General features: G+C 34.2%; 2 protein-coding genes across 2 annotated transcripts; both read right to left on the minus strand.

The window, feature by feature from the left end:
- Window positions 1-698: 698 nt before the first annotated feature.
- On the minus strand, window positions 699-2,786 carry LOC140056715 (trace amine-associated receptor 7d-like). The gene has a single exon (XM_072102184.1). It carries the CDS (start codon window positions 2,639-2,641, stop codon window positions 1,718-1,720), a length of 924 nt encoding a protein of 307 aa, XP_071958285.1. The 5' UTR covers window positions 2,642-2,786; the 3' UTR covers window positions 699-1,717.
- An 8,708-nt stretch (window positions 2,787-11,494) lies between these two features.
- LOC140057148 (histamine H2 receptor-like) lies at window positions 11,495-12,469 on the minus strand. The gene has a single exon (XM_072102700.1). It carries the CDS (start codon window positions 12,467-12,469, stop codon window positions 11,495-11,497), a length of 975 nt encoding a protein of 324 aa, XP_071958801.1.
- Between the last annotated feature and the right edge of the window lie 2,464 nt (window positions 12,470-14,933).

A 14,933-nucleotide genomic window follows, 5' to 3' on the forward strand; every position in this document is an offset into this window, starting at 1 on the left:
ACGCATTTGCAACAAGTCATAATCCGTAATACCTTTAGAAACAACATTTCTACGATAATCATCGCCACATCCAAATTAATATGTTATAAAGGTAGACTAATTAGAAACTAAGTCTGTATATCATTATAAACAGAAAACATTTTAAACTCGGAGCTAAACTCTGCAGCAAACAGCTGATAATTATAAAGATAAGTAATTATTTTTATTTCATCCGAATATTCCATTAGTACGAACAGGAATTTCTAGAAAAAATATATTTAATTTATATTAATATAATAATATTAAATAATAAACAATTATATTAACATAAATGTATTATATATGATCTCTGGTGCGCATGCGTACAATTGAGGAACTATTGCTTTAACGCCGTACCACGCCGAGAATGTTAAAGAATCGGTATCCAATCGAGTTTGAACAATACCATGGAAGTTCCGGGTCTAATGGTTAGGATATTTGCATATCAAGCAGAAGGTTCCGGGTTAGAGTCGGAGTTTGGGCGACTTTTTCTCATAATTCTCACAGATTTTCTCATCCTTATCGTGTCAAATTAATTATCATTATCAGTGCAATGAAATTAATAATATATTGAAGTAATATAAGAACACAATTTTAATTAAATCCGAAGGCAAGTTAATAAGAAAAAAATGACAATGCTGTGGCTGCATCTCTAAATGGAGATACGAAATAAAATAAGCAAAAAGCTAAAGCAAGACGAAAAAGTAAAACAGCCAGAGAAATATATAGCATCATTTTAATTGAATATTCTGTTCGAATCATTGTCACTCTGTATGGATGACAATACCACCACAATATAGTTGTAGAAAAATATATACTTATATTATAAACATTAAAACAATATTTAACATATCAATATCCGAACAATCATTAATAAATGAGATACAAAAACAAATTAAATTAATTTAATATTCTAGTATCGAGTCGTTAGGGAGTTGCGAATCATACGAAGTGTCATTAAGATTGATGGGTAATGAACTGTAATATCTCTTTCTATTATCATGATGAAAAACCTGACTTACAAAATTGTCAACAAAACCTAGTATATCCATGTATTCAAGGATTATTATAATTTAATTACATAATACCTCAGTAGTTATATTGATTATATTGATGTTCAATGCTATGCTAATAAATTCAGTTTTTATACTTAGAATGTTAGCTATTACACAAAATGTACAATCGCATCGCACAAATAAGACAGCGTATTAATTAAAATAGACATGCCTAGAAACGGCATAGTTAGAAGACTCGTCGTAATAAATACAAAAATAATATAATTATGCTACCCGTCTCCACATCGGGTTCCCTGCATAGAAAACCAATCGATAATAATCGCTTAATATTAGCGCAAGCACCTTTAGGAAATAAATGTTTTTTTATTTTAAAATTCATTTATAAAATAAATGGCAAGCGTTTATATAACATCACATCAACTATTTCTAAACTCTTTCTTGCATAATATTACAAAGTGTGTCTGCTGAAAACTGTCCGCCTTCCTCTTTGTAATAATCAATGGAAGAATTAGGCAAAGGCACGGACAAAACTATTATGATCGGGAGACTTGTCTTCAGGAGGACGGGATCTTTGGATTGTTACAAAGTGAAGAAAAACCAGCAAAAGTGTTTTCATTGCCTTATACGTGCTGTGCTATATATTTTCGAATAGTTTAAGAGTTTTTTTCCATCACAGTAAATTGTCACAATTTACATACCTTGAATTTCTTCAATGCACGCAATATACACTTTCTAATGTCATCTTTACGAAATGAATATATAATTGGATTGAGAGCACAATTACACGACGCTGTGAGTGAGAGTATGGTACTGAAAGCTGCGATGCTGTCAAGAGACAGAGGAACACAGAAGCATATAAGGTTGTGATAGGCGACAAGAGGCGTGAAACAGACAGCAAATCCACATACGATGAAACTTGTAGTTTTAGCGGCTCTTAATTCTGTTCGGCGGGCACTGCTAACAGCCTTACTAGTCATCGACAGTGATATCCTCCTTGCGATCATAAATATCTTCATATGTACGACGGTAACAATCACGATCATTCCATATACCGTTATCACAGGAAAGAGAAAATTTAATCGAATATCTTGAATGTTTGATTTTGGACATGTATACAATAGCGTATCCGGTATAGTGTATTCGAACACTACCAGCAGAAGTCCAACTATCCATGTACACGCAATTAACTTGAAGGAAGTCGATGTAGTCATTTTTTTAACGTAACGAAACGGTTTTAAAATGGCAAACAATCGGTCTAGGCTTATTAGTAAAATGTTAGCAACAGATACCAATATTGTGAAAACACCAACGCTGTACAATACCACGGTGTATGTCTCTCTATTTAGCGCACGTGTTACGCTTAGTAAAACAAGCGTGATCCCGGATATAAAGTCTGCGCACGCTAAATTAAATAAGAAGTAGAAACGTGGATGATGTAGTCTATTGTATCGATATATGACAAACATAACAAATCCATTTCCAAGCGCTGCTAATAAACCAGTCACTGGCCAAATAAAATACAAAATTAAGTAATTCATATTGGTAACTTTGAGAAAAATAAGATAGTTGACCTGCCAAAAGTCATCTTCCAAAGCCGAAGAATTCATGCTGTTTTAACGTCACTACCAGCACGGCACAATCCAAATCCTGACGATCAAATTCCAGAATACGATGAACTGCCAATGTATGTTACACTATGAAGCAACATCAAAATTGTTTCTACATTTACCACATTGATAACCGAGATGATTAACTAGCTGGCGTTTTATTCATTATGAAGTATTTCTAATGCTTTTCAACGAATCATTTAGTTCGCATTTTTATGCTCTAAACCGATTGGATCAAAATAGAGCACTCCCATTTATGATCAGTGTAACAGTAAAACAGGGACAATAACACAATTATTCGTGGAGTTGCCTATACAATTGGGTGTGGATGATTATTTTAATTAATACACGATCAAGGTATGAACTTCGGGTTCAATAGACTCAAAGGTGACAATTGGACTACTGTCAATTATTATTCTATTTATAGGCAGGTGAGATACAATGATTGGGTGATAAAATACATACCCGCATGATGTACTAATTTAATATGAAATATATAAATATAAAAATATATAATATTTGACAGGCATAGAAGAATGATATACATGGAATTGCTTATTGCATTCTTAAACAGTAAAGAGGAAGAAAATGTAAGATTGAGAAAAACCCTGAGATGAGATTCAACCCTGAATCATTCTGCTGGATATGCTGACGTCTACCTAACTGTATTTGACAACGCGGGTCTGATGTTCCCATATATGGACATGATGATGTAATATCACTACCATATTTGGATATATCACTACCATATTTGGGCACATCACACTTTTTGACCAATCACAAACGATAGTTTGTCTACCTAGACCACTGATACTTTTGTCGTATGGTTCAAATTCGATTGAGATTTCAAGACGGCTTCTCTTGACTAACTCTACCGTGCTCCAAAATGCAAGCTAATACGTCTGGTGGTAGAGAGCCGGTTGTAGGTGATGGGTGGGACCCCAGTAGTAGGCCTAGGCCTACACTGTCGCAGTGCTACGTACTGAGCTACTACAAAGCTCATATCTTTGGCGAAAAAGTCAAAGTAATTAGCCTTCTGATATCCCTGCCCCAAAGCAAGTCAAGCTCACGCCTGGCGCCTACTTGCGGGTGGTTAAGGCTAACAAAAACTTTTTTAAATCAAATATCTTAAAGAAGATTTTTTATTTTATACTTCCCACAAAACCAAAACAAAATCTTATTGAAAGTTAAGCCGAATTGTAGAAATCCTCCTTCGTAACTACAACAGCAAGTGATAGTCAGTACCGTTTAATTTATGCTTTGTGTTAACAAATTCAGTTACATGCAGTTCATTTTAAAAGAACAAGTTATAAGTGTTTACCGACCGACCAGCATATAGCGAGCTGTAGAAAAAATCATGATCAATTTAATTTATTACGAAATATATAATAATTAATATGCACATAGGAAAACCGGAACTTTAGATCAGCTGATCAGATGTTAAAATCGTAATACAATAGGCAACATGACACAGTCCTCGAATCATTGACTTGACAAATGCTACGTTTTGACGTTGACGCATTCAAACCTAAGGGCAACAAACGTCCTTAAAGGTTTCTGTAACTCCCCATATTTACTCTTAAGAGATTCTAAGTCAATTACTTGTCGCTCGCTAATACATTATTATATGTGATTTAACATGCACATTAAAAGTTTGATTAATATTGCAATTAAAACGAAGTGCATCAAATATATAACTCACAGTACAGTACTGTATTCAAGACACGTCTCAGTGTCTGCACAATATTGATTATTTTCTCTAGGAACCTTGGCACAGCAATGATGTCAGTGCTGTGTGCATAAATGAAATCATCACGTCGTTTAAAGCGCTGTATATACTGTATATACAAACTCTATTTGACAACACAAGTCTCCCATATATGGACATGATGATATCATATCACTACCATATTTGGGTATATCAATACCATATTTGGGCACATTACACTTTTTGAATAATCACAAACGAAAATTCGGATGATTCATCGCGTGTGATTGGTCAAATTACTTGAGTTGCGCTTACGCCTTGCATCTTTCCTAGTGGAAATCAAGCTTTAATGAGTTGACCAATCACAGGCGACTTCGGGTCATAGCTTGGGTGACACTTGGATGCAACGCAATGACATAATCACACTGCAAATTATTTGAACAATCATAATCGAAGTAGGATAAAAAGCTTAAGTCTCACTTGGACGCCAAAGAGCACCAGTTGACAAATCAGTTCGGATGATAAGCTAGTTGGTCACGATCCACTTAGACGCATCGCAAAGACGTAAGCGCATCGTAAGTAATTTGAACAATCACATGCAATGGATCCGAACTTGAATTCATCAAATAGTATTCTATGCAAGGTTCAAATCCGGTCAGAAACTGTTTCGTGTTTACCTTTCATTTCAATAACGATCATACTCATTTTAGATATGACGAACGAGTAATTTACCAAGTAGCACAATCAACACTGAATTTACTACTAATTTGAATATTATCGGTAAAACAATTTAGTTAAAAAACATCTTAATATAACAATAACTACATATTGCTTATGCGCGATCTAGATCTCATATCCGTTCTCGTTAATAAATTATTTACACAAAAGGAGTAGTTTGATAGCTAATACTTTATTGATCTGAGAATTAGAAAGATCTAGAAACTCATACTGTTTTTCATAATTGCAACTATGACACGCACGCAAGTACTCTATTTTTATTGATATAGTGTAGGCTATTAAGAAACCACCTTTATACGTTTTTTTTTCAGGTTCATGAGAAGTTTATTCATACACAAGTCAAACCCAATACACTTCCGACGTATCAACAAAGTAAAGTACCGTCCCCTCTCCGTCTCACATTGACATGGAATGCTCATTTGGTCTAACGTATTAATACTTAAGCGGGTTCTTACACTAACTATGCAATGACGCAACCCGAGTTGACCAACGATAAACGACACGTCGAATAATCCATGGCTTGTGATTTGGTCAACATTTACGTTGGGCTCACGTCATGGCAAAGGCGTAGACTCAACGCAAGCCATTTAACCAATCACAAGTGACATGTCGAATAATCCATATGGGTCAACATGTTGCGCTTACGTCAATGCTCAGGTCGCTTACATGCCCAGTATCCATATTCAGGCCCACCGTATCAATGCCCACCAGTGAAGCAGAGGTCCCTACGTATAATGCGCATAGCATCGACATATGCCTACTTAACGTGTCAATGTCTATGTGTTACAGACACAACCTATCAATGCATAGACATAAACCTAGTCTGGGTTCCAGACGGAGTTTTGTCTTAATATTAGTAAAAAGATAAATATTTTTGCACATATGACGTTTCATACGTATACTACTTGAGCTTGGATATTTTGGACAACGTTCCAAGTGACACAGGTATCAATGTTTAAATTAAGTTCACTTAATGGTTTCCTCACTAACTAATACGTCGATACAGTAGGCCTATGTATAATAAACATGGTATATATTATATACACACGATTAAAAGTAGCCTACAACAAATTGATACGGAGTTTACATATCGTAACATCATAACAATGAGATAATTCAATATATGCTGTTCGTTATAATAGTTTCATTATTGCTAAGACAAAACAGGTGCTACTCTAACAGAGAAAGTACATTTTCTTAATGTTATCACTAATACTGTGCCTTCTTAAAGCGTCACATCAGACAGCTAGAATTGTCTAGGTTATATTAGTGACGTCACACTATAAAATACTTAACGATCATTAACATTATGTGTCCATTTAGAGATAGGTGAGAGTACGTAGTTATGCTTTCTTCGTAAAAATAATGTTCAGCTGTTTTTTTCACCAGATATGTCTCGGTTTATTATTCGAATCGATACAATCTAAACGTTACGTGGGTATAATATACAGTAGTTTTAAAACTAACATTAATGTCATTGCATATGGGTGTATACATACATAATCACATGCGTCAAAAGAACCAATATGAAAAGGATACAGTAAAAATGGGACACCAATCTAACGTATTGATATCACGTGATATCGCGTGCACAAGACATTACCAAATGTACACAATCTATAAAACAGCAAAGGATTACAATTACAAGAAAAAGTGTATGTTATGATTATATTCAATATCACTCATCAATTAATAATACCTGTAATATTAATAAATTGTACAATCAACAAGAACCCTAACCATAGGGAGAGCATCTGGAGAACCAAACTTAAAGCCTTGGCTTAATGCGTCCTCCTCACACAATTATATTTATTAATTTATGTTCTGTATTATATTGTATTGTGTGAAACAATAAACCTGAAAGGTCGATACACTTTAAAGCCATCAAGTCGATCATAATTGTTTTTGCTGAATTGTTTATGAATATTAGCGATCAAATAAAAGAAGATGGAACTGTGTGAAAAAAAGCATCTTCTGTTGCAAAATTCACCTTCACGGCGCCTTTAATTAAATTAGCCTAGAAACATGATTTGAATCTCTTCGGTGATAAAACGTCATCTCAACTCCTTAAAAAGAGGCTGGCGTCTTGACCACTTAGATCACAGAATATACTGATGAGTAGGCTATAGCGTTTTTCTTGTTTTCTAGATACAAACCTAAAGTATTGTTTCTGAGTAAGGCGTATCAATTTGATACCGGTATGTTGCATGTGTGTATACACCAATAATTACAGTGCGCGCCTGATTATAACTCACAATGATAGGTCAATATTGGTTTATTTGTATGTTGACCATTTTAAGAATTGTTCTTCTCATACTAAAGTGTGTCTATCATTTGAGGCTTAAGAGGTGCAGTAGAAGCAGCTGTGAGTCACAGGTCTGGACCGGCAGAATCTCCAAACTCTCTCCAAATGAACAAGAAGTGTTTTGAAATAGAAAACAATGTCATATACATGGCTGCAGTCGCGTGCTTAAGTTAGTGTTTACCGACCGACCAACCAACCGACCGACATAGTGAGCTGTAGAGTCGCGTTGCACGCGACTAAAAATGGGATAAACGAATATTTTTAACATCTGCATTAAATTTGATGAAAAGGCAAATTACTCTTCTTAAAATAATGTCTTCTTAATTGTGTAAATGTCAGTAAAATTACGCATTTGTTGAAGTTGTCACTTCTCTGGAAAAATTGTCAGTTTTACATTTGCATCTAAAAATCTTGTTGAAAAGCCAAATAATTTTCTTCTTAAATTCATTTCTTCTCAAGGTGTATATTACCGGGTTTACAGTGCACCCACTGAAAGAAATCAAGTATATGAAACTAGATAGAACCTGCGAATTGTCTCCACCAAGTGGAGTGCAGTCGTACGCAGAATAATGGTAAATAAGAGAAGGGAAATAACAAATAAGAAATGCTCCCAGCACTATCAAGGTGGTCTTCACTGCTTTAACGTTTATTCCAGATTGATGCTTATTCTGGACTTGTGATTCTGCAATCCGTCTAGCCTGTTTCGCAGCAATGAAGTACACTTTGGTGTGTATCAGAATGGATAGAATTGCGGTAGCTGACAGGACATTTTGGACGACAACGCCTCTAATTAAGACATCAGGCACGAATCCAACGCAATTAAATGCGACAGTGCCTGGTCCATAAAAGCTCAAGAATGCCATCGTTAGTCCAATGATCCAGATTGTTGTCAGTAACATTACGATCTTTGACTTATCGCTGATAGTCATATATTTTAACGGAAATAAAAGAGCTAATAATCGATCAAGTCCAATAAAGAGAAGATTAAATACAGAGATAATAAGACCAGATGCAACGGCTTGAATGGTTCCTTCAAACCCTTTCAAGTGGTCTACAGAGTAAAATGTCGAAGCTATTGTCAGTAGGAGACCGGTGAGATGGTCGACTAAAGCAAGGTTTAACAACAGAATATTGCTTGGGGTATGCAAGGATCTGTTTCCAATAATAACCCACATCACAAATAAGTTGCCAAGTAAAGCAAATATTCCAGATATTTTAAAAAGAACTCCATAAACGACATCTTCCGTCGTAGATACTGAGAAGGAGAAAGGGTTCAAAGATGAATCTGACAAATTCATAATTATCATTTATTACACAAAATTCTCCCGAATAAACTACAGTAGGTCTAGTGTTAGTAAAACCATCTCGATTGAATCAGGTTGTCTTGTTTTTACCTTTCTATCGATACAATAGTTCTAATGTTGGTGAAACGTTTTGATTGAATCAGGATCCTTTACCTTGCTGTTTTACATGTCTTGAAATTCCTCTAATGTTAGCGAAACTCTCTTGATTACAAAGTTCGTTTTTTACATTTCTATCAATATCAGAAAAAAATGGTGACACATCTAAATGTTGAGAACTAATTACTTCAAATTCAAATGCCAAAATGTCATTTCATCCTCCGGTCCACAATTGAACTCCCAGCTCATGTATATGCCTACGAGTAATAAACTTATATACGTAGGCCTACATTATTATATTAAATTATGTATAACATTATGAAAATCAGAAGTTAAAATTAGGTTACTGTATTAAATAGAGACGTTTCCTTACATGAACAATCTCATATAACAATTAATATGGAATGAAATGAACATAACTAAACACACAAAGGACATCTTTACAATACACACATAATAATAAATGCAAACTTGATGAGACAATCACGGCGGTCACTTTACATGCGTAAATACAATATACCTTGAAAGGTGGCCATCGCTGTTGTAATAACATTTCAATTATTTGACACTTAACTAAAAACAACGTATTCCCGCATTTTATGAGGGTAGTTTTGTATTACAATCTGATTGAATTAGTATAAAGTTGTTGCCATGGTAGACAACAACTTACGCAATAATGATGTCACCAACTAAATAATGTTTATATGTCTACAATTAGATAAGCTAAATCCACTTCAATTCTCATAGGAAAATAAGGACAGGAGTACAAAGTTAACCACATGGTGTTTACTGATCTCACGAGCACGACGTTGGTTGTGAAGCTCTGTCTACACTATCAAACTAGTTTCACAACAAAGTGCCCAAATATGGTAGTGATATGACATCATCATGTCCATACATTGGAATATGTCACATGTTTTTGTCACATGAAGTTTGATAGTGTACAGACGTAGGCCTAGACAGATTGTAAAATCCTGCAAGGAATTGAACGGTCCCGTCTTCCTTTCCGTGAAACAGAGTGGGAATGTAGCTTAATTCGGATCAGACAGTTCTATGTAGCCTACAATCTGCCTACCTATGTTCTAAGCATTATTTAAATTAATTAATCAAACTCACACACGGAGAAATAACATTTTCGTATTTTCCATTTTCATTTCAAATTTTTCATTTCCTGTACTGAATTTGTTTGCATCAGAATGCGAGACTAATGCTATGGCCTTTTTATGTTTAGTCATTTAATAATAATGCTTTTATTACCGACACCAGAAGGTTATTATTGCGATATTTGTGGGGTTTTTTTTGTTCGTTGTTCGTTAAAACTAAAAGACGGATTTTACCACTGATAGGTATGGCCAAGAAACACTCCATTGAATTTCGGAGGCAATCCGGACCTGGATCATAATTCTGGATCACTTATTATAATACTTATATTATATAGGGCATAGTACACGTCAAAACTATAAAACGAATCTCTACCAAATTTAAAGCCCTGAAAGATACAGAGCTACGGGAGACTGAATTTTTCAGAAAATCCGCACCCACGATCTCTGAACCGCTTTTAAACTGTGTGAAGATGGTTAAATAAAGGCAATCTAATAGGATGCTGAGCTCTGGAGATCAAACGGTTTATCTGTGGCTGCGACACGATCAGTTCCACGCCCCGCACGCCATGGAGAATGTACATTATACTGTTGTTATTTGTCGCAGCTGTTACGAGCTCAGTGTCATTTTGTTAAATTGACTTTTTTTTTTTTTTTTTTTGACTTCGTTAAATTCGGGCTTTTTGTAGTTCTTAAACTGCCTGAAACATAAGCTTGTCTACATTGTTATATTATTACAGATATCATTAATCAAATATCACTGCGAAATATTAACTGATTTGTCGTCAAGAAACCAGGTAAGAAGATGTTTTACACAACTATGTAATGTAAAAATAGCGATTTGTTCAATTGATGTCATAGCACTGTGAACACAGATAATAGGAACGATTTGCACAAGATAATGAATATGTCTCATTAGTACGTAAGTATAATATAATGCAGTTAATGATTGTGCATGTTATTTAATGTCTCATTAGTACGTACTAATGAGACATTAAATAACATGCACAATCATTAACTGCATTATAAGTGCAATGTAAGCATTACTTTTTCATTTTGCCTAAAGGGCCAATCATCATAAGAATGTATAATGAACGTGAACGGTTAGTAAATGTTTTAGCATCAGTCCTCCTGAATGGCAGTTTTGGTGACAGACATCAACATTTCTGCAGAAACGTGAACGGTTAGTAAATTGTTAAGGATCAGTCCTCATGAATGGCAGTTCTTGTGACAGACATCAACATTTCTGCAGAAACGTGAACGGTTAGTAAATTGTTAAGGATCAGTCCTCATGAATGGCAGTTCTTGTGACAGAGATTGACATTTCTGCAGAAACGTGAACGTTTAGTAAATGTTTTAGCATCAGCCCTCCTGAATGGCAGTTCTTGTGACAGAGATTGACATTTCTGCAGAAACGTGAACGTTTAGTAAATGTTTTAGCATCAGCCCTCCTGAATGGCAGTTCTTGTGACAGAGATTGACATTTCTGCAGGAACGTGAACGGTTAGTACATTGTTAAGCATCAGTCCTCATGAATGGCAGTTCTTGTGACAGACATCAACTCTTCTGCAGAAACATGAACGGTTAGTAAATTGTTAAGGATCAGTCCTCACGAATGGCAGTTCTTGTGACAGACATAGACATCGACATTTCTGCAGACGCTTGATGCTTTCTACATAAACCACATCTGTTGAAAATGTTCAAAATCTGTTTCTTGAATTCCTTTTTTCGCAGAGAGTAGATGATAGGGTTGACGGTACTCCCACTCATCGAGATGTAAAAAACCACAGCGAACACATCTGCTGTGTGTTTTCCACCCAGAGGACTACAAGTATATGATGAGTATCGATACACTAAGCTCGGTATGTAACACACAACAAAAGCACCAAGTACAAACAACGTGGTTTTGATGGCTTTGACGTTGATGTTATGCTTCTTTCTGCCTTGAACTTGAGATTCTGAAATACGTCTTGCCTGGTTAGATGCTATAAAGTACACCTTTGCATGAATCCCAATCGTAAAGACGATAGACACTCCAATTACTATATCAACGGACATGCTGCTAACGGTCGTCACGTACACTCCACAGTCAATTATAACGACTGAGGAGCCGGAATAGAAGACGATATATGACGCAAACATTCCAGAAATCCACACAGACGCAATAAAAACAATACATTTAGTTTTGTCACTTATTTTCATGTATTTCAACGGATACGTCAGAGTTAGTAGTCGATCGACTCCAATGACAAATAGATTCAGTAATGACATGAAGACGAAAGTGACAGCAACTTGAAACCCCTTTCCAAATTTGACGAAGTCACCTGTATTGTAAAATACTGACATAATAATCAGTAGGTGTCCGGTCACTTCATCAATAACAGCAAGATTAAGCAACATCATGTTAGTCGGAGTGTGTAGCAATTTATTACGAATAAAAACCCAGCAAACAAACACGTTTCCAAGTACGGCGACTACACCAGATATTGGATATAGAACCAAGTATATTATGTCTTGCAATTGAGTTGCCATCGGTATTGCAAAATTAAACGGTTCGGTATTGTTAGAATAATTCATTATGACTATTGGTCCGGTAACCTGGTTGAGAAATTGGTTAAAATTGGCTGAAATGAAATAAAAAGAAAAACGCACAATAAATCAAAGTATTGAAACTTCAGTTGAATGGTAAACGAGCCGCCCTCCTTATTACAGGCATCTGTATCTTGTATCTCAGTATGTGTATCTTATTCCTTCTTTGATCAACGCACAAATTAATTGAATTATTTTTAGGCTTTTATAAAATAAAAAATAAATTACAATCTCAAAATATTAAAACAGACCTAGGATAATAAATTACAGTACAACTTATGAACATTTAAAAAGTAAACAATTTGCAAATATACATAATTATAATATAATTTATATTGTTTACATTGTCATTGATGAACGCTAATATTAGTTCAAAACTAATGATATAGTTATATATATATATATATATATATATATATATATATATATATATATATATATATATAGTATACTTGAGTATAAATATAAGAATAAATATAAAATAGTTACCTTTATATTTTTTGTCAAGTCGTTAGTATTCAAATGTGTTTGGTATGATACAATAAATGACAAAATCAGCAGTAGTTCTGAATATACTTGATGTTTGGTCAGTAATATGCACTGATCTAACACTATGTTGAATGGCCAAGCAAACTGCCTTTTAAATTAGCCCTTAACACTCATGCGCTCTGTCACATTTTAATTGTATAGGCATCTTTGATTTTAAACATGTCAATTTCGAAATGAATATTATATAACACTGTTTGTTTTGACGTAATTTATTTTAAAGTGGTACAACAATGGTTTTAACCAAGAGCAAAGAAACGATAATTGGTTGAAATTAGCAATTATGCGTCATATTACACAATAAACATCTGGAGTATTGTTCAACAAATAATGAACTAAATAGAAAATCACTAACGTTTATTAGTAAATTGTTAAATTGAGTGCATGTACTCGAACGTGTAATAAGAGAGACCCAGTGAACTGATAGATAGTGGTGAAATTGAACCACTTAGTTTTATGACAATTCTAAAGATTTAATGTGTATGACGTCCAAAGATTTGTCTACACTATCTTTTATAACTCTATGTGACAAAATATGTGATGTGCCTATATATGGACATGATGATGTCACACCACTACCATATTTTGGTATATCACTACCATGGTTGGGCATGTTACACTTTTCCTGTCAAACTACATTGATAGCGTAAACAGAGCTTAAAATGTGATGAACCACTCGGGAATTATAGACACAATTACGTACCACATAAGTGCACATTTTATCAAAAATGTGTATTCTTTTGTCAAAAGGATACAAGCTGAAATTAGAGGGTCCATTTAAAGATGCAATTGTTTGTTCTATAAGATAAAACTAGGCCTACTAAACATTTAATTCTCGTACGGTATCATCTTTAGTGTATTCGGGTAAAGATATACAGTATTCTATCATAGGATTCATTGCTTCATTGATACTTTTTAATGCTCTTCTGCTTTTTATTGTTTTAGTGCAGTTTTATCCTATTTAACTACATTTTATGTGTATTTCTTTTTTCTTGTTGATATTGTTGACAAAGATCTTGACCAAATAAAATTAACGATTTTATAATGTAATGATTAAAAAACATAAATTGCAAAAAAAGCTTGAAAATATTTGTAGGAATTTTTTTTGATTTTTTTTTTGGTCTATTTAATATTTAATTATCAGCTGATTTTGATCACCTCTGTAAGACAGTGGTGCCTAATTAACCATACAGGGTTACTGGATGTCAGTTTTACAGAATCATAAAACAAACGACACATTCTGGTACTAAAAAACAGAATAACAATATTAATTGTATCAACTAACAAAACTTTCAGTTGACTTACAATAAAACAGTTATCAAAAGTTAAAACTATAATAAAAAAATCAAAGGGGTGGTATAATGGACGCTACAAACAAGCGACTGAACTTGAAAAGAAGTTTTTGGGACAAATACTGGATCACTTATTATCCTACTTATAATAGACCTTAGTACACTTCAAAACTATAAAACGGATCTCTAACAAATTCAAAGCCCTGAAAGATATAGCTACGGGAGACTACATTTTTTAAAAAATCCGGACCCAGGATCTCTGAACCGCTTTTAAACTGTGGGAAGGCAAATCTAAAAGAAATCTAACAACAGGATTCAATTATATGATGTTACATAGAATACTGCCTACCAACAAACGGCTTTATCAGTGGAAAGTTAAAGAAACACAAACGTGTGACAAATGTGGAGAAATTGATAATGAAAATCATTTGTTTTATAGTTGTAGATTTATTCAGAAATTTTGGAGGAAAATGCTTAGTATCTTTTTAAGTTTAAACCACAATAATATATCATTTAAGCAATTAATACTAGGAACGGGAGATAACCTAATAGATTATATTTACACATCTGCAGCCTTCACTATTTTATAGAATAAAAATATTATTATCAGCATT

This window comes from Antedon mediterranea, chromosome 8 (assembly GCF_964355755.1).
Source record: "Antedon mediterranea chromosome 8, ecAntMedi1.1, whole genome shotgun sequence".
NCBI classification, from domain to species: Eukaryota; Metazoa; Echinodermata; class Crinoidea; order Comatulida; family Antedonidae; genus Antedon; species Antedon mediterranea.

What these genes read in the sequence shown, in the direction of transcription:
- LOC140057148 (XM_072102700.1), bottom strand. Translation starts at nt 12,469, where the DNA reads ATGAATTATTCTAACAATACCGAACCGTTTAATTTTGCAATACCGATG.
- LOC140056715 (XM_072102184.1), bottom strand. Translation starts at nt 2,641, where the DNA reads ATGAATTCTTCGGCTTTGGAAGATGACTTTTGGCAGGTCAACTATCTT.